The sequence below is a fragment of the Lytechinus variegatus genome, chromosome 6 (assembly GCF_018143015.1).
Source record: "Lytechinus variegatus isolate NC3 chromosome 6, Lvar_3.0, whole genome shotgun sequence".
Classification (NCBI taxonomy): Eukaryota; Metazoa; Echinodermata; class Echinoidea; order Temnopleuroida; family Toxopneustidae; genus Lytechinus; species Lytechinus variegatus.
In genome coordinates this window covers 12,375,296-12,395,521 of record NC_054745.1, presented here as the reverse complement: position 1 = coordinate 12,395,521, position 20,226 = coordinate 12,375,296, and the positions used below count along the sequence as shown (strand labels likewise).

The following is a 20,226-nucleotide window of genomic DNA, read 5'->3' as shown; positions in this document are numbered from 1 at the left end:
GCCACTCACCATTTTGTCTAATAACCAGTGCAGTATAGCCATTTAGCCATGCATTTTAGCCCACTTGGACTATGTGTTAATTTGGAGAAGTGAATGAAAAGAAAATAGATAATAGACCAACTAGCTTTGAGACAAAGTGGTCTCAGGCGAACTGCTTATTAGACAAAGTGATGGTTGGATGAAATGGTTATTGGACCAAATAGTTGTTAGACAAAATGGTTGTTGGAAAAAATGTAGATGGACGGAATGGCACTAAATGAAGGTAGACCATGTAGAGAGTGGACGAATCTGCCATTTACCATTAACATAGCCTTCTTATGTTTAGATAGACACCCCCCCTTGACCAAAAACCTCCCTTTCCTCTCATCCTTTACAGACCCTCAAAAATTCGACACTCAGCTAGACCCCCATACCCATCCATTCACTCATCGCAGACACACACCCCTCTACAGACCCTCAGTGATGAACACATACACACAAGTACCTGCACATTTTCAGGCCAAAAACAAAAACTCCAATGCACACTCTCATTACAGAGACACAAAAATACACACCCTCACACTTCCACCTATATACTCTCTCATTACAGTCACCCAAACACACACTTATCATCCCACTCAGGTCCTCAGCATAAAAGACCCATGCATAGTCTTATAACAGACATACACACATCCTCCCTATTAGATCCTCAAAGCTGAACACACACACATACACTTGTCACAGACATACCTGCACATTCAAGCTCCAAACAAAAACACACCCATGCACGCTCTCATCACAGAGACAAAAAAATACACACCCTCACACTTCGAATCAGACCCGCACAGTTAAACCCACCTATATACTTTCTCAGTACAGTCACACAAACACACACACACACATTCCCTCGGTAAAACAGACCCATGCATAGTCTTATCACCGACACACACACCCACCCTCACCTGAATACCCAGGCCCTCATGAAAAGTCACACACACCCACCATCACAGCACACTCCTCTCTCTCCCACACACACTTATAATCACATTCATACACACATCCATTCATCTCTACACACAAATACATACCCTGTATTACTTTCAATGACAAACACCACAAAACTATATGTGAATTATTCTTTAAATAAAATATTTTTTTACAGAATACTTATGGACATCACATAGTGTGAAGAGATCCATTGCATAAAATTCAACATTAATTCAACATTAAAATGATCACATGTGCTGCTCTTACTATAGCTGAATATATCAGCAGCTGAAGTACAACCAGAACAAAACACATTGTTTTTTTTATCACAATCCATCTTTCAAATATCAATTTTCCTCAAAATAATTTCATTATCTATTAAAAGGGGGGTAGCATGAAAATATTTGCAATTAATTGCAAATTTCTTTTACAATATGCATTTGATATATCTCATTAACTTGGAGCAAATCAATCAAATCAACAATTGGGTAAAAAATTACAATTAAATGTAAGACATATAATTGCAATTGATCGAAATTTTCTTGCAATGTTCAATTCGGTGGATTCACAATACGATGCGCCACCTTTTGGTTAAAGCAGACAGGTCAAAAATTGTTATGCCTCATGGGTAAAAGTCAACATCTGTTGTGCGCATTAGTGCATTAAAGCAGCACGGTTAGCTCGCATAGAATTATGCTTTTTACCAGGGTCTGGGAGGTGGGAGGGAAACTTGCTGCTTATTTGTGAAATTTATACCCTTTCAGTGAATTCTCTCACAGCTTTTGCCATGTGGTTTTCAATCTTTAGTCATTCAAATTACAGTACACTAGCACAAAGCCAACCCTGAAGTTAGAAATTGGCCAATCCGCTGCAACAGATAGATGGTGCAGTTTCGTGAATCCACAAAATTGCATTTACTGAAAAATCTTCACTGACAAGTTCCTTTGATTTTTCGGCATCTATTAAACCCAGGGCGGACATTCCTCTTCAATATCAATGTGAAATTTTAAAAAGCACATTAATATGTATAAATCAATTTTGCTGAAGGCTTAACCTATCATCTAACAATAATGACATTGATACCGATTCTAAAACATTTAGTTCATAGAGCACCTTTTTGCAAGATACAATGCACATGGGATAACAAAAAAAAACAAAAAAACTAAAGGTGGTCTGAAAAATTAAATATGAAAAAACTTACACAAGATTGAAAAAGTAAAATTAGAATACATAGAGTTTTAGATACATGCACTTCTTGATTGAGGTAAACATCTGGGAATAGCGTAGAAGTTAAAGAGCTCCATGATTCGTGAGCTGCAGTTGAAAAGACCAATGATATTTCTTTTCTAGCAGTTTGAGGGATAATAAATGTATTGCACAAGGCGGATGCGCAGAAACTTTTATTTATTTGGGTGCGTCGTGGTCTAGTGGTTCTGACTCTTGCCTTTGAAACAGAGGGTCGTGGGTTCAAATCCCAGCCATGGCGTGTTTTTCTTCAGCAAAAAATTTATCCATACTGTGCTGCACTCGACCCAGGGGAGGTGAATGGGTACCCGGCAGGAGTAATTCCTTGCATGCACTGAGCGCCGGTGATGGTAGCTGGAGCTAAAGCCAGGTTAATAATAGCAGCGCTTTGTATCCTCTGGCAAAAAGCGCTTTATAAATCCAGCTATTATTATTATTTATAATCAATAACAATCATCCTAATTGTAATAAAAAGGATATTGCCTGTCACATCAGTGAAACCGACCTCTGAACAAAGCTACAATATTTCCTTGACATGAAAGACATGGCTTTGAATTCTTAGGGGTTCCAAGGTCCCTAAATCTCACTTTGAGCTGATGAAACCTGTCTACCTCAATGGGCTGGTCGAGTTGAATGAATTCAATAGTCCTGAGAAGCTTGCCGGTGGACAAGGTCTGCATACATTCCTTTCTTCTTCATTAATTCAGTATGACTGCCAATCTAAAAGGAATAATAAAAAGGGAAATTTCACTTCGTACAGAATGATTTCCAATCTAAAAGGAATGATAAAAAGGAAATTTCACTTCGTACAGAATGATTTCCAATCTAAAAGGAATGATAAAAAGGAAATTTCACTTCGTACAGAATGATTTCCAATCTAAAAGGAATGATAAAAAGGGAATTTCACTTAGTACAGAATGATTTCCAATCTAAAAGGAATGATAAAAAGGGAAATTTCACTTAGTACAGAATGATTTCCAATCTAAAAGGAATGATAAAAAGGAAATTTCACTTCGTACAGAATGATTTCCAATCTAAAAGGAATGATAAAAAGGGAATTTCACTTAGTACAGAATGATTTCCAATCTAAAGGAATGATAAAAAGGGAATTTCACTTAGTACAGAATGATTTCCAATCTAAAAGGAATGATAAAAAGGGAATTTCACTTCGTACAGAATGATTTCCAATCTAAAAGGAATGATAAAAAGGAAATTTCACTTCGTACAGAATGATTTCCAATCTAAAAGGAATGAAAACAAGGAAATTTCACTTCGTACAGAATGATTTCCAATCTAAAAGGAATAATAAAAAGGGAAATTCTGATTAGTTCTGTATGACTTCCAGTCGAAAAAGAATAATTCATAATCATTTTAGTTTGTCAATGCAAACAATAGGGGTTCAACCCTAAAGACTGGACCATATTTATAAAACCATATTGCCAAAACTGTCTGTTGAAAAATATAAAAGGAAATAAGTTTCAATGAGAAGAAAACAAGATATGACTACCAATTCTGTGGCGAATTGGGGTGTCTGTAGCAATCTTTTTCGGGTTAATCCACTTGGTCGGGATGTATGCACAAGGAAAGGACAATCTACCACAACTACCAAAAAGAAAAAGAAAAAAGAATTACCTCTTGAATTTTGCCATCTGCAAGTACAGCTATAACATCTGCATTCTGTATTGTACTAAGTCTATGGGCAATGATAAGCACTGTGCGACCTGCATATCAAAGAATAGACAATTCACTTTTATTTAATCATTGACTTTTGACAAGAGAAAGTTGTCAGAAAACATTTGAAATAAAAATCATGAAACTCCAATATGAAAATGTAAAATTACTAGAGAATATTAAATCTCATTATATTTGTTTATACATCTACTAGTTTTTACAAACAAAAGTTTTAAGACTTATTTCCTAACAAGAAAGGGGGAGACGGACGTAAAACCGAGAGGGTGACCATGAGACAGAGTAACAACCAGATATAGAAAAAGAGAGAAATAGGTACTTCATTAACAGTATCTAACTTTGTAATTGGACCAAAAATGAGACCTTCAAATCTGAACTAAAGACCCACCAACTTGGAGAATTTTCCTCCAACTTTCTGAATAATGTGTGACATATTGGGGAGCTGGCGCCATTGAATGTTTTTTTACAGATAAATGGCGTTATACATCATAGTATCCTGTAAGAGTCTCTCAGCTTCCACATCAAGAGAGAGAGACAAAGACAGAGGAGAGAGATGAAGATAACAATCTTACCTCTGGATACTCTATTAATAGAATCCTGTACAAGTCTCTCAGCTCTGCATCAAGAGAAAGACAAAGAGACAGAGAGAGAGATAACCATCTTACCTCTAGATACTGTATTTATAGTGTCCTGTACAAGTCTCTCAGCTTCTGCATCAAGTGCACTTGTTGCTTCATCGAGAATTAATATGGAAGGCCTCTTGATTAACGCCCTTGCAATCGCTATCCTGCAAGACAGAAAAAAAATTAATGGAAGAACATACATGTATGCTAAAATAGTTGCAGTAAAAAAACTTATTTCGTAAAAAAGTCTGTAAAGCCACAATACCATCATGGATCTTATCTGATACAGTTTAATAAATAAAATGAAGTTTGTGAAATTATAATTCTAAGCTGAAAAACATTACACTGTAGATCGCAAACACAGATATGTACCTGTGGGACAGCATGTTATTATGGCACGGAAAAAGACTCTGCTTGAATCCCATGCTTATATTGCTACTTTCTCAGCAATTACACTATTCCTTCCGGAATTCTTACTTATATTAGGAACATACTTTTATTTATGGAAACAGACACTTGGGAGGTCAGTCATTTTATTTGATTTCCATATGAACTCATTTCGAAGTTGATACCAATACTGGCGTTTATCTTTCAGCAATTGGCTAGCAAACCTTGGGTCTTCTGGAGAAAGAGCCGTGTCTGATCGTGTCAAGATCGAAACATGCGTTTCGGGGGGTGTTTCACAAAGATTTAAGTATGACTTAGAGTCGCACTTAAATGCCTCGAGCACCTAATAAGGTAGATATATACACTATATAAATACCTTATATCATTATAATAATTTTTTACTATTTTCATTATCGTTTTTATCATTATCATCATTATAAAACTAACCTTTGTTTCTGACCACCTGATATAGTAGCTCCTCTCTCTCCGAGGACTGTGTCATATCCGTTTGGAAAGTCTTGGATGAAATCATGAGCATTGGCTAACTTAGCAGCTTCTTCTACCTGAATAACAAACAAGATAAATAACAGAAAACAAAGAATGATTTGTCTGAAGAAATTATTTGCCCAAAATAATTTTTAAAAATTGTGTATGCCCTACTCTCTCTTATTTTACACCCCTTCAGTGTTTATTTCCCCCAAAATGATAAACTTTTTTTGTATGCCCTACCCTCAGTTTTCTCTGATTTTATGCTACTTCATCAATTGCTCAAACCTTTACAATGTATTCAATTCAATTCAACATAAGCTTGATTCCTCCCTGAACAAGTCTAATTTCCATTGTTGTAATAAATTTTGATTTGATGAAGCATCTCCTCAGTATCAAATCTGCCAAAATTGAAATATTGTACAATTCATATACTAAAATGCCAAATACTGATTGTGTGACACCATTGAAGCTCCCACTTGCACATCACTGAGCTGTATCTAAAATTGTTTTATTACAAAATTAAAACATTTAAGATCTTATAATTTTCTTACAAATAATTTGTACTGTTTGTTACATCTGATTTTGATTCATTTTTGGGGGGGATTTTATTGAACTCAACTTGTGGGGGGGGGGAATTCCACCTTAACTATGAAAACAGAACCGAACATAGAACAAAATATATCAAAATAATATACAAATAGTGAATAGGTATGAGTCCGATGGTGCACAAATAAGAATATTCACTACTTGGGTTGTCTCGGAAGTTAGCGAAATAGGGGAGATTTTTTATAAGCAAAGTCTCTCAAACACACATCTGATCTGAAATGACAATGTGCTTTCAGCCAGTAAATCTTGCGCGTTTGCATTTACTAAGTGCATGCAATGCGTTGTATCACAATTTTTATTGTGACATCACTTTTTCTTGACCCATGCCTCCCATTTGCTGGCATACAACAAGCAATGCAGGCTTTGTGCAATGACTTATTGCGAATGCTTTTTTGACAGACAACCATTTACGTACTCCTTGTTAAAGTTTGGACCTGGGATTTTTTCTTTTCTTTCTTCTCTATTTGCTCTGATGCACCTTTTGAGTGTAATCAAGATGGAAATAGCCCTCCATAAAATTATAGGTATCATCATCATTCAAATCATGCTGAAGAATGATAGAAATGTATTCTTCCAATATAAAAGAAAAACTAGAGATAAAATGACATCAACTTACTCATTCAATGCACATGATGGGAGCATAAAATTGTTCTACCAAAACGTGAGCAACACAACTTTTATGATTCTTTATCCCACTACGATGGTGATTCAATTATAGTTTTATTTGATAAAAATAAATACAAATAAAAATAATAGCTTGCTTTATAAAGCGCTTTTTGCCAGAGGATACAAAGCGCTGATATCATTATCCCTGCTTTAGCTCAAGCTACCATCACTGGCGCTCAGTGCATGCAAGTAATTACTCCTGCCGGGTACCAATTCACCTCCCCTGGGTCGAGTGCAGCACAGTGTGGATAAATTTCTTGCCGAGGGAAAATACGCCATGGCTACGATTCGAACCAACAACCCTCTGTTTCAAAGGCGAGAGTCAGAGCCACTAGACCACAATGCACCCACATCAAAACATCAAAATATAATACAATTATGATATAATTTCTAATAAAATTGTGCTAGATTTTATTCACCTCTGTGTCTGTAGCTTGTGGATCCCCATATCTGATGTTTTCTCTGATTGACGTAGCAAACAGTGTTGGCTCCTGTATGACAAGTAATAAGAACACTACATTTTATCAACTGCTTTTGACTTCAACTTCAGATGAGAACAAAGAAATTTGTGTTCTTGTCGTCCTCCTGATGACGACAAGAACACACTTTTGAAACGTCGAGATTGGGTGGTCCTTTTCAGGACCAACATTTGCCTAGAAAGATACATGGTGTACCGTGAAACCTACTACACTATTCTTCTTCGCCATGGAAACCTTCAGAAGTTATATTATATGAAGTAATCATCAATTTATCATTTTATCATCATTTCTATTACTATACCCAGGCTGAATTTCGCCTCGAGATGTAGGGTTAGGGGTTAGGGTTGCAATAGGGTTTTACGTTAGGTTTAAGATAGAGCAGTGTTAAATCCATGGTTTGACATTGGTCATTCGATTAGTGCGTAAAATTGAGAGCAGAGCAATTGTCGCCAGAGGAAATATCATGGAAGCATTATACCCACCTGGTTGATGTATCCTATCGTTCTTCCTCGTAGCCAGCTGGCATCCAGGTCAGGAACATCTATCCCATCAATCCTTATACTTCCTGCAGTGACATCATAAAACCTCTCCATCAGCGCCGTGACCGTTGACTTGCCGGCCCCTGAGGGACCACAGATGGCAATTACCTTTCCTCTGGGGCAGCTCAGCGTGAAGTCTTTGAGTACTACCTAATGGCAGAAACACAAGAAATTTATGGATCGACTCGTCATCAATGAGAAACAACGGTCTTTATCAGGGGAGGCTTTTCATCTGTATTTTTTTATGAATAAGTTGCCAGATCTGATAGCCATTCTTGGTTTTGATTGGCTGAGAAGCCATGGTAACCGGTAGATGAAACAGGATTTAAAGGATAAAACGTCCTTTCATGGAATGCTTCTTGGAGGTTTCCATGAAGGTACGGACAATCGCACTGAACACTACTGAATACAGATGTTCAACCTGTGAGAACCTTCTGTCCTCCGGTCACTTAGAAATCAGTTTAGAAAAATCATTACTCTCGCCAGGAAGACATGGTTGAATAACCTTTTTTTAATGGACCCTGAAGAAGTAATCATCCATCCATCTCAGAATTCCATTACAAAAATTTCCCAATCCAAAATAATGCCCGAAATATGTATTTTCAAGGTAGGCTTGCACCCTCTAAAAATCACTACATCCAAGAAATCCCGCCTGGAATTCACTGCCTCCCAATGTAAAATCTTCACCTGCCAGTAAGACCTTATCAGCCACCCAATCTAAATTGCAAATGCATGCACGCATGAGGGCAATTTCATAAAATGATCAACCTTTTTGTACGTCCGACCCCCATTTTTCTCAAGTTTTACTTCACTCCATAAACTGACCAAGTCATGGTCCTTTGGGATCATTGCGGACTGTCAAAGAACCAGAAATCAGAGACAGATAATTTCATAAAGGTCCCACATATAGGGGTCAGACGTACATATTTTATGCAACTGCCCCAGGCTTAAAAAGTACATCCTATTTTTCAGCGTATTTATTTTGGGGAGTTTTATGCCTTTTTTACTGGATTTTCTTAAATCGCCCAGCCATGGAGACACGACTTTATACTTGTTATTGTGAATGAATGTTGTTATCAATGTTGGAATGTTAGTGCCATTACTATTACCCTTTCAAATTAATTTGAAATTAATGCAGCTTCAGGATGTACATTCTGTGCATTTTTTCTTCAATTCGGATACATTTCTTTTTTTAAAAGATAAATTAACAGTCACTATTTTTGGGGAGGGGGCGACATTATTATGACTACAAAATCATTACATCAGAGCTCTTCAGAATCAACCATTATTTGGTGGGTCCATCAAATTATGCAACTTTTCAGGAATCTTCTTGCAGATACAAAGTAATTGCTGATGTGGTTTACGGTACACCATGTGTGTTAATATAGAAACAGTGGATAGAAGAGAAGAAATGGATAGGCGAGAAAGTGGAGACTTGAGAGTAGAGTATTCTTTCTTGAAAATAGTCCTGAAAAGGACTGTAAACCAGAAGGAATGTTGAGTGAGAACAGCTTGAGTAGTAGAGCTGATGAGCTACTCACGCTGTTCTCACTCAACATTCCTTCTGGTTTATTTTCAAGAAAGAATACTCTACTCTCAAATCTCCACTTTCTTGCCTATCCATTTCTTCTCTTCTTCTATCCACTGTTTCTATAACACACATGGTGTACCGTAAACCACATCAGCAATTGTACATGCCACCATGCAAACCTTCAAACAACAAATTAATTGGTCTCCAAAGATCAAGAAAAAAGTGAAACAAAACAGATTGCTCGCTTAAAGATACCAGTTGGGGGAACAATCTCAAAATGAGTTTGAAAAGGACCCAATGGAATTATCATTAAAGTGTTTTTATGCATAAAATGATTAAAAAAAATGCGCCAACTAGCTCTGGAAAAGGGGGGGGGGTATGATATATCAGTACTGAAATTTGTCATTTTCTTTTTTTAATGTTTTTATATCAATGAACAGTAAGACTGTACATATAAAAAACAATGAAAGTATATTTCTTTTATATTGAACTGATTGGGCATTAAAAAAGAATATTCACTTGGCTGAATGTTTGACTTGTTCAGTGTCACCAAGCCAACATTGCTTCTATATTGAATTGCAATAATGCAGACAGGATATACCAAGGGGCGTTCCTCTTATCATAACATAATTATTTTTCAAAGCTGTTTATTTTTCATATCAGATCATATCAGTTCATGCCATGGCAAACTCATTAATCTGTGAGCATCACAACTTTTGATCTTTCATACCTAGTATCATAGCTAATACAAACATTGTAAAACAGAGATAAATAATTCAAGAGAGTTTGTTATACATACATTATGGAATAGCTATTTTGTTGATTTATTACTATCATGTAGTGAATCTAGACCAGGGGCCCAACTAATATGCTTTTCACATTGCATTTCCTTATCTTTTTTTTTGATTCACACTGTCTTTCTTAACCCCATACTATCTGCTCAACCGTGATTAATGCCTTAACCTCGGACTATCCCTCAGCTCATGAATACTGATGATTTTACCATACAGAGCGTGATTAACGCACAATTCGACTTCTGTGATTGGTTAAAGGTCAAGTCCACCTGAGAAAAATGTTGGTTTGAATCAATAGAGAAAAATCAGACAAGCACAATGCTGAAATTTCATCAAAATCGGATGTAAAATAAGAAAGTTATGACATTTCAAAGTTTCGCTTATTTTTAACAAAATAGTTATATGAACGAGCCAGTTACATCCAAATGAGAGAGTCGATGATGTCACTCACTCACAATTTCTTTTGTTTTTTATTGTTTGAATTATACAATATTTCAATTTTTATGAATTTGATGATTAGGACCTCCTTGCCTGAAGCACAAAATGTTAAAATAATGGAATTCCACGTGTTCAGGGAGGAATGAAACTTCATGTCACATGACAATGACGAGAAAATCAAAATATTTCATATAATAAAATACAAAAGAAATAGTGAGTGAGTGATGTCATCAGTTCCCTCATTTGCATACCGACCGAGATGTGCATATAACTGTTTTGTGAAAGTAAGTGAAACATTAAAATGCCATAACTTTCTTATTTTACATCCGATTTTGATGAAATTTTCAGTGTTATGCTTGTTGAATTTTTCTCTTTTTATTCAAATCAAGTTTTTGTTGGGGTGGACTTGTCCTTTAATGCTTCGCCCTACTTTCCTTAGCCCTGTTTCATTTTCGCACTGCATCTCTTAGCACCGCAATTGTGATGCTAGCACCACAATAAGCCGGCTAACCATGCTTTTTTTGCAGGGCCAGATAGTGCCGTACTATTTACCGTGCTAGCCCACTTTGCTAAAACGTAGTGTGAAAACGAAGTGTGCTAAGATTAACCCCGGGAAATTGGTGGGGCTAAGACCCCCCCCCCGTTAGCCCCACCAATTTCTGACAAAAAGTGCAGTGTGAAAAGCATATATGATACCTTGATGTAGGGGGGGGGGTGCATATCAATGACTTAAATCTCACATCATTTGTTTCTCTCTACTGAGTGACATAACCTAAGCAAAACATTACTCTTTCTTTACTTAATCTTTATTTCATCTTCTTAATTCTTTTTCCTCCTCTCCTTTCCTGAATTTTTCCCTACCTAAAATCACAAGAATGAGAACGCAAGAATATACAGCTAGAAGTTGAATGAGATTTGCAAAACATGTCTGAAGAATGCCATCAGTATACGTTGATTTGAAACAGCAATGACTCTGCAACCAAATGGAAGAAGGAACATTGGCTGTCCCAAGTACACCTGACGGACTGACTTTCTTCAAAGACTTAGAGTTGGCATATATAACCTTGATATCAACCTGGTTAAGTTTAGTGGTTGCAAGTAACTCCCAAGTGACTACAGCTTGCTGCCTAATGCACTTCACATGAAGAACCAAGTAGTATGTAAGAATTTTACAAGGAGTATTTTTGCGCCTGATACCCAGCCCCCCCCCCCCCCTCTCAGTGGTGCCTACCCCGGTCCAAAGTATCACTATTCATAACATTAGTTTAACTGATATCCTGATATGAATGCTATTTACTCATCACTAATACATCACATATTAATATTGCTCTGATCACATAATGACAGCTATAAAGTGCTGTTAAAATTTTCAGATACAGCCATATTCTGTTACTGACAAATTGTGCTCTAGATCTGATTCTGTAGTGCTTCATTTGAAGTCCGGATTGTTTACAACTTAGATTTCAAATGATTAACAGGTAATGTAACTTGTATAACTTCAAATAACATCTCTTTATAGGTCCATTGACATTATGCTGAAACCCAAGGTATATTTGCTAAAGATTTTTCTTCTTTATTGAGTTTAGCTTTTGCATTAATGTTGACAGATATGAGAAGGCCTATGGATAAGGTCTACATAACTTTTTTTTCCACCATATAGCTGATTTTGATTCCATTCATTTTATAAGCTTCTTCCTGCTTCTTATCCATCTCTTACAGGTTCCCTCTATCATACAGAGTTTAACAATCATCAGACATTACATCATGGCGGCAAGATTTCCTAAAGGAAACCAAGTTCAGCTCCGACCTCGAAAAGGTCATGACATGACATGGTCATGTGACAAGCATGGTGAGCCAATCGCATTTTACTGTAAGAAACACGGATTATCCGTATGTGATCGATGCGCTATCAAAGAACATTGCCAAAAACCATGTGAGCTAGACGATATCGAGGATGTCATCTTTGAGAGGAGAAAAAAACTGGATGAAAAACGACCAAAAATACAGGAACTTCAGAAACAAATGAAAGCCCTAGATTTAAAAATAAAGACAGCTTTAGCTTTCAGTGATACTAATCTACAGACAGTAAACGACAACATTCAAGCATCGTATCACAACAAGATCGAATCTGTTGGAGAAAAGGAGAACAGGATGATTAGGGTTATTAACGAGGAGGCAGATGAAGAAATAAGACTCGTAAATGAGAAGAGAGAAAAACGGATCAAGGACTGCCACATTGAGAGAGAAAAGGAGCAAAAAATCATTAGAGATGAAGAAGAAAAACTTCTATCAGATGCAAAGAAAATCACCGAAATCGTTTCTAAGAAGATCAAAGATCTAACTAATAAGAGTCAGCATGTCATAAACACTATCAAAAATATTGAATCCAACATCACACGTATGAACCAACGTGATGAAACACTGGTGAATGAAGCTCCTCAAGTACTTGCATCTATTGATGAAAATTTAAGTTTGAATGTTCATCAAGATGTTAGCGATTGTCTTCACCGAATAGAGAATGCAATCCAGGGAGTGAAGTTTGTAGAGGGGGAAGTAGGTGGAGAATACTATCGTAGAATTGATGGGTATATCGGTAAATGGGAAATTGTCAAGTCAATCCACATTCCATCAGTTGTTATGTGTGTGTGTGGTTTAGTCAGTGAGGATGAGATCTGTGTGCAGGACGGAGATAACAATGCCATGTATGTTACAAACATCAACACTCAACACACAGACAAAGTCCTTGATGGAAGGGTGCATGTTACATCATGTGTGCCCATAGACAGTAACGTAATAGTATGTGGTAAGAAGAGAATGGGTAGCATGGATGACAGGTTGGATGGATGCATCACTCTCTATGACAAACAATGGAAGGTGATTAGAGACATCAGCATACCAAGGAATGGAATCGGTACTAATGTGACTGTTGATGTTGACAGGGATGGGATGATCCTAGCTGCTCAGATTGACCAATCTAATATCTACGTCATCAATCCTGCTGATGATAAGATAGTAAACACTATTACGATGCAGGGTAAGGTGAGGGGTGTGATACAAGCCTTGTCATCAGGTGATATCGTTGTGAATACAGGTTATGATAAATACACTGTCATCTCACGATCAGGAGAAGAAAAGACTGCCATACACTGTGATGAGTGGTACCAGTGGTCACAGTGTCATGTTGACAAATTGACAGACACACTCTACATCACGTACTGGGATGGAGCGCGCAATACATACGCAGTTGATCAGGTGTCACGTGATGGTATCATCCAGGCAAGGAGGATCATGGAATACGTAAAATCAGATCGTACTCCCGTAGTGAGCCCTTGTCTTGTTACTCCTTCTGGTAGCCTTGTAGGATTTGATGGAGACAAACTTCATCTTTACAAGAAGACAATCGTCTTGTAAATAATCAAGAATCTCAACATAGTCTACAGACACAGATCCTGATTGAAACTTTGATCAACTAGTGTGTCTCCACACAAAGACTAGCACATACGTTATGCTTTCTCGTAAACTATCTTTTAAGCAAATTTGAAACTTCTGCAATTACTTTATTCTCTTTACAATTATTTGAAAATATTCTGTTGACTTTATATTAACCCCTATAAAAGTATTAATGATTTTATATCTTTTCATGCTTTTTATATAAAGTATTACTGTACAGTGTTATGTCTTATATTTTTTTAATGTAAAAGTTCGGAACATTTCAGCTATTGCTGCGAACAGCTTGAAATAAAATATCAAGTTCACAAGGCATGAGTAGGCTGCACAATCAGACCCTTAACTCGAGTGAAGGGTTTGCACAGCAGACTAATCTCAATGAGTGATGGTGTTGTTTTTAAATAACATTTCAGAGCAATGTTTAGCTACATTTCCATTTACATTCAACTTCAATCTGCCACCCCTTATACCCAGTTTCATAATTTCCTATAGTAACAATAAATAGTTAAAAGCTACTAAAATGATTCAATTTGATTGGTTAATAGTAAACTTTGGATAGAAACATTAATATAACAAGTCTGTATGAAACATAACTCATTATAGTAACAATAAATAGCTAAAAAATACTGAAATATTCAATTTGATTGGATCATGGTAACCTTTGGATAGAAACATTATTATAACAAGTCCTTATGAAATATTATACAATTAATGCACGTTTATGAGTGTGTTATGACGATGCAGCACACTCGAGGGTATTTACAATTATGCGAAAGCAAGAGGCGCTTGCGCCGAGTGCTTTTGCATAATATTGTGAATGCCCGAGAGTTGCTCGCATCGTCACTAACATCACGAATCTTAAAATGTGCATTAATTGTTTTATAAAACGGGTCGGCAAAATGAATTTTTCATGGAAATCTTGTTCAAATCCCTCCAACTTGTGACTACGATCAAAATTCAGTGCTGTACGATTGCACAGACAAGAGATCACAAGACTGTCAATTATGACATCACAGGCGTATCTACTATGCGCGCCTAAGTAAGCGCATCAAAATAGCCAGCCTCTTAATGAACGCGTATCAGTTTTTACGTGCTGTTGGAACTAATGCTGCACAAAAATTGCACAGTGCTGCACAAAAAATGCACAGTGCTGCACGAAAAATGCACGACTGGAAGGTTGCGCATAATTAAAGCATGAACACGTGACTTGAATACGCACTCACCATTGGCTACATCCTTGAACCCGTTTCATAAAACTCGTTATAGTAACAACCAATAGTTAAAAGCTACTGAAATAAATTGATTTTGTTGGATCATAAAAACCTTAAAAAGAAATTGTTAATATAACAAGTTTTGATGTAACAGGACCATGGAGACATTCATGCTTGATACAGGGCAGGTCCAAGCTATTTGACTTGTGATGTACGGGACATTTAGAGACTTTAAAATTGCGTAACATAAAAAATAAATGCACAACAGAAAATCTTTTCTGGATTTTGGTGATCTACAATACCATTAACGATGCGATATTATAATTAATATGCACTGTTACGCACGGGATCAGACAAAAGCTGATTTTGTTATTAAAAAAATTTGTCATTAAAACCCTGTGAATTGGAATAAGCTGGAAATCTCTCATTACCATGTTTTCATCTTGTATCTTTTCAAGTTTCATTAGCCATAAATGAAATCATAGAACTCATTACATTGCTATTATGTAATTATATAGCTCAAAATATAAACATTCGCGCTGTGACATACGGGACATGTGACGTACGGGACATTTGTCCATGTGTGAAACGGATGGGGAAAATGAAATTTCATCAAAATTTATGATTAACTTGATATAAACCAAAGTAAGTTTAGTTTTACATGGATTATCATGATTGATATATTTCTTTGATAGCATACACTGAAAAAAAACATAGCAAACATTTTACGACCTTGTAAATACATGTATTATAAAAGATATCTCGCAAATAATTCCATGTGTTAAACGAATGGGGAAAGTGAAATTTCATCAAAATTTATAATTAACTGGATGTAAACCAATGTAACTAAGTTTTACATGGATTATTATGATTAATATACATGTATATTTCTATTATAGTATATGATTAAACAAAACATAAAAAAATATTATGACCTTATAATTATGAAATATTTAATTAATAACATATTTAATTAATAACACATATATGCTAATACATGCACCCCTGTTATTTATTACAAATCATGACTTTATTATCAGCCTTTTATCAATATTCAACCACTGATATAATATCATTTATCTTAAATTACTTTATCTTTGCTCCTAATTAAAAAATAACCCTAATTAGAATTACATAGAAATCCTATGTATAAAGTATGGTGTGTCCTGTACGTCACAAAGCTTAATTGGCCTTTATAATTAAACATGAAATTAATTCAGTAAATTCACTTGAATTTTTGGATAAATCAGAACTCTCCGAAGTGTGAAGAAAACTGTTCAACTTTTCCTTAATTAGAATCTAAAAAAACATATGCTAGATTGTGACGTACGGGACACTGCCTGTTGGACACCAGATAATTAACTTAATTCATTAATTATCAAAATAATTTTTTTTTCTCAAATGTTTGCATTAACTTAGCAATACAAGTCCCTACATAAATATTTTCAAATATATCATTTGCATTATCTGCAGATCAAAAAATGTGATGTCCCGTACGTCACACTAATTAATGATTTCTGAAAATCGTGACCTTGGCATTCATTAACTTTACCTTTTCAGAAGAAAAAAAATATAGGGCGGAAAACTTCAGAGTATAAGCTTTAAAATGACATACAATATGTTAGATTTAGGCAAAGATTTAATTTTGGTTTCAGAGGGGACAATAGCTTGGACCTGCCCTACGATGGTCATGTCTATATGTTATCAAATTCAATGTAAATGCTAATTTGAAAGATTATTATTCCTAAGTTAACAGTCCAATGCTCTTGTGTTCATACTATGCTGTTTATAGCCACAGTCATTCTTTACTCAAGAATGACATCACTTGAAATTTGAATCTTCTTTCTTTCAAGTCCCCTCTCCATGTTTTAACAATAATATTATTCATATTTTGACCAATCAAACTTTGACAGAATATGATTTTAAAGAATCATTATGCAATTGACGGTTAAAGAGTTCAAATTTTAATTTTAACCAAATTTAATTGATATCATCATCCCATATCCCTCTGAAAGTTTATAACACCCTAACCAAACAGATAACTCATTTTAAGAATTCAAAATTCATACTATTAAATTGAAATACATTTAGCTCTGTTTTGTATATAAATGTGTCAATAGGTTCGTCATTGTATATATCATATTATAAAACGGGTTCAAGGATGTAGCCAATGGTGAGTGCGTATTCAAGTCACGTGTTCATGCTTTAATTATGCGCAACCTTCCAGTCGTGCATTTTTTTCGTGCAGCACTGTGCATTTATGTGCAGCATTATAGTTCCAATAGCACGTAAAAACTGATACGCGTTCAAAAGAGGCTGGCTAGGATTTTGATGCGCACAGTAGATACGCCTGTGATGTCATAATTGACAGTCTTGTGATCTCTTCGTCTGTGCGATCGTACACAAGTTGAAGGGATTTGAACAAGATTTCCATGAAAAATTCATTTTGCCGACCCGTTTTATAAAACAATGCACATTTTAAGATTCGTGATGTTAGTGACGATGCGAGCAACTCTCTCGGGCATTCACAATATTATGCAAAAGCACTCGGCGCAAGCGCCTCTTGCTTTCGCATAATTGTAAATACCCTCGAGTGTGCCGTCATAACACACTCATAAATGTGCATTAATTGTATATTACGAAAAAACAACATTCTTTTGCACACATACATATGCAAATCCATGTCATTGCTTACCAAAAATAATGTTTCAATAATTATACTGATTATTTTCCCAAGTTTTTTGTTTGATCACAGTTTTCACCTCTGTAAGAAGCTTTCCAAACTTATCTTTATAAAACCAATTCACAAAAAGTATATCCAATGTGAAAAAGTGCAAATTTCTTTTATAATATAAAGTGCAGTGTACATGTATAATGATATGATCTTTAAAGATAATCTATTTGGGTTAATACATGTACGAAAGAAATTCAGTAGAAAGTAGAATTCAAGTCTTAAAAATGATGTTATATTCTTTTTGTAACATGTTTTCATTATATTTAGTATGGGAATTGTAGCGCTTGATGTAACATAGTAATTTGATATGGTTCTTTACACCTTCAAGAGGACAGAAAGAATTGTAACATGAATGAGAGCAAATATTTTTGTTTGTAAATCAAGAGGAAAGAAATACATATCTTTATGCTGGAATAAAACGAAAAAATGGTGATAGCCAAGAAAGACGAGAAAAATTAAATCATGGATATAAAAGACGAGATAGATCATTCAACTACAAGTTGTATGCACATTATGTATCAACATCAATCAATCATTTTGAATATATGTTGTAAATGATCAAAATCATTCAATATGGTTGTAGCATGAAATTTGTAGGAATTTCAATCAAAAGGTCATTTTGGTGATTGGGGAGAGTTTTTCATTCCTCTATAAACAAGGAATATTAATCAGTGCCCGTTTCATAAAGAGTTACAACTGTTGTAACTTTGACATTATGGCAAATACCATGGTACCTTGATTTTGATTGGCTGCTGAGACCGGTTGCCATGGTAGTTGTCATAATGGTAGAGTTACAACAGTTGTAAGTCCTTTGTGAAACGGGCCCCTGATCTATAATCAAGTAATTTTGTCTGCATAAATGGTATCAATAAGAAAAACTTAAACACATCAGTGGTTTCATCTGCAGTTCTTCTTTTGAATCTACAATGATAGAATGATGGTGAGAGATAGAAAAGAAGATGAAGAGATGAGAGAGAGAGAGAGAGGGAAAAAGAAAGAGTTTTAGGTGGTTTCAAACCGCCTCGATTACAAGAATCCCCGTTAAATTACGAGAACTTTTTTAGGCCAAAAATTCCCATTTATTATTCCTGCATTCACACCGCCCCGAAACATACCCTTCAGGGATAAGTTCCTGAAGTTATGGTCTGATAAGCAGGCAAGGCGCGAGATTCAAAATTGCTAGCCCAGCAGCCACCCACAGCTCCCGAGCCCAACGACACCCTGAGCTAAATTTCCCGATCAGAGAATACCTGGAACTGACGAACTTCGAGGCGGTCTGAAACCACCGAGTGATAAATTGATAGAGAATGACAGGAGGAAGAAAAAGAGGGAGAGAATAAGGATGATGTTGAGATGAAAAAAAGACAAGATGAAGAGAAAACGAAAGATGGAGAAAGAGATATAGAAAGTTAGTGATTAATGAATAGAGAACGACAGGAGGAAGAAATAGAGGGAGAGAATAAGGATGATGTTGAGATGAAAAAAAAAACAAGATAAAGAGAGAGATGGAGAGGGAAAGAGAAAGAGTAAAACATGAGAAGCAAGTGGTATTAAGAAAAAATAAAGATAAAGAGATAAAGAAGTTATAGAGAAAGAAGAGGAGAAATTGAACTGATTGTGCACTAAAAATTAATATCAACACGTAATTCACTTGACTCAATGTTTACCTTCCAGCGTCACTAAACCAACATTGCTTCTACATGTAGACAAGACATGCCAGTGGGCGTTCCTCTTTATTGTTATTATTTTTCAAGGCTGTTTCACATTGGATTCATGCCATGGTAATTTCATTTATATGTGACTATTATGTTTGATCTTTCATATCTAATATCATAGATAATACAAACATTGTAGAACAGAGATAAGTAATTCAAGAGGGGACCATATATACATAAGGGTTAGTCATACATTATGAAATAGCTATCTTGTTGATTCATTACCATCATAAATTCAGTTTAGACCAGGTACCCAACTAAGATACCTGGGGAGGGGGGGGGGGGGGGCAGATCAATGACTTAAATCTCACATCACTTGTTTCTCTCTCCGTATTGATCCAGGCATATACTCCCAGTAGGTCCCTTCGTTCTGCAAATCAAAATTTCTGAACAGTCAAAAAAGCAAAAACTAACAATTTTGGTGATAGGTCCTTTTCAAGCTCTGCCCCACGTCTTTGGAACACTCTTCCAGCTTCCCTCCGCTGCATCCCAAATATCTCTTCATTTCGATCAAATTTAAAAACGTACGTCATGAAGAAAGCATATTCAACATCGCCCCATTTACAGTGTCCTTGATTTTTTTTCTCTTCTCTCTCTCTTAGTTTAATGATTTCTAATTTGTATATTTTGTATTTTCTACATTGTAAAGCGCTTAGATATGTCATGA

The 20,226-nt window shown here is 35.8% G+C and overlaps 2 protein-coding genes across 2 annotated transcripts; one reads left to right on the top strand and one right to left on the bottom strand.

The window, feature by feature from the left end:
- Positions 1–2,586: 2,586 nt before the first annotated feature.
- LOC121416839 (mitochondrial potassium channel ATP-binding subunit-like) lies at positions 2,587–8,538 on the bottom strand. Its single transcript, XM_041610357.1, has 7 exons — positions 8,515–8,538; positions 7,633–7,839; positions 7,091–7,162; positions 5,358–5,473; positions 4,566–4,687; positions 3,844–3,932; positions 2,587–2,931 (listed from the first exon to the last, which is right to left on the bottom strand). Exons 1-7 carry the CDS (start codon positions 8,536–8,538, stop codon positions 2,851–2,853), a joined length of 711 nt encoding a protein of 236 aa, XP_041466291.1. The 3' UTR covers positions 2,587–2,850.
- Positions 8,539–12,005: 3,467 nt separating this feature from the next.
- LOC121416513 lies at positions 12,006–14,104 on the top strand. The gene has a single exon (XM_041610005.1). It carries the CDS (start codon positions 12,217–12,219, stop codon positions 13,861–13,863), a length of 1,647 nt encoding a protein of 548 aa, XP_041465939.1. The 5' UTR covers positions 12,006–12,216; the 3' UTR covers positions 13,864–14,104.
- The last annotated feature ends 6,122 nt before the right edge of the window (positions 14,105–20,226 follow it).

Bases quoted from the DNA above. Each gene is read 5' to 3' on its own strand.
- LOC121416839 (XM_041610357.1), bottom strand. From the start codon at position 8,538: ATGATCCCAAAGGACCATGACTTG. The intron at 5,474-7,090 runs GTGAATAAAATC...TTTGTTATTCAG, and splicing joins CACAAGCTACAGACACAGAG to GTAGAAGAAGCTGCTAAGTT. The intron at 2,932-3,843 runs GTAATTCTTTTT...TATTCCTTTTAG, and splicing joins CAGATGGCAAAATTCAAGAG to ATTGGCAGTCATACTGAATT.
- LOC121416513 (XM_041610005.1), top strand. From the start codon at position 12,217: ATGGCGGCAAGATTTCCTAAAGGAAACCAAGTTCAGCTCCGACCTCGA.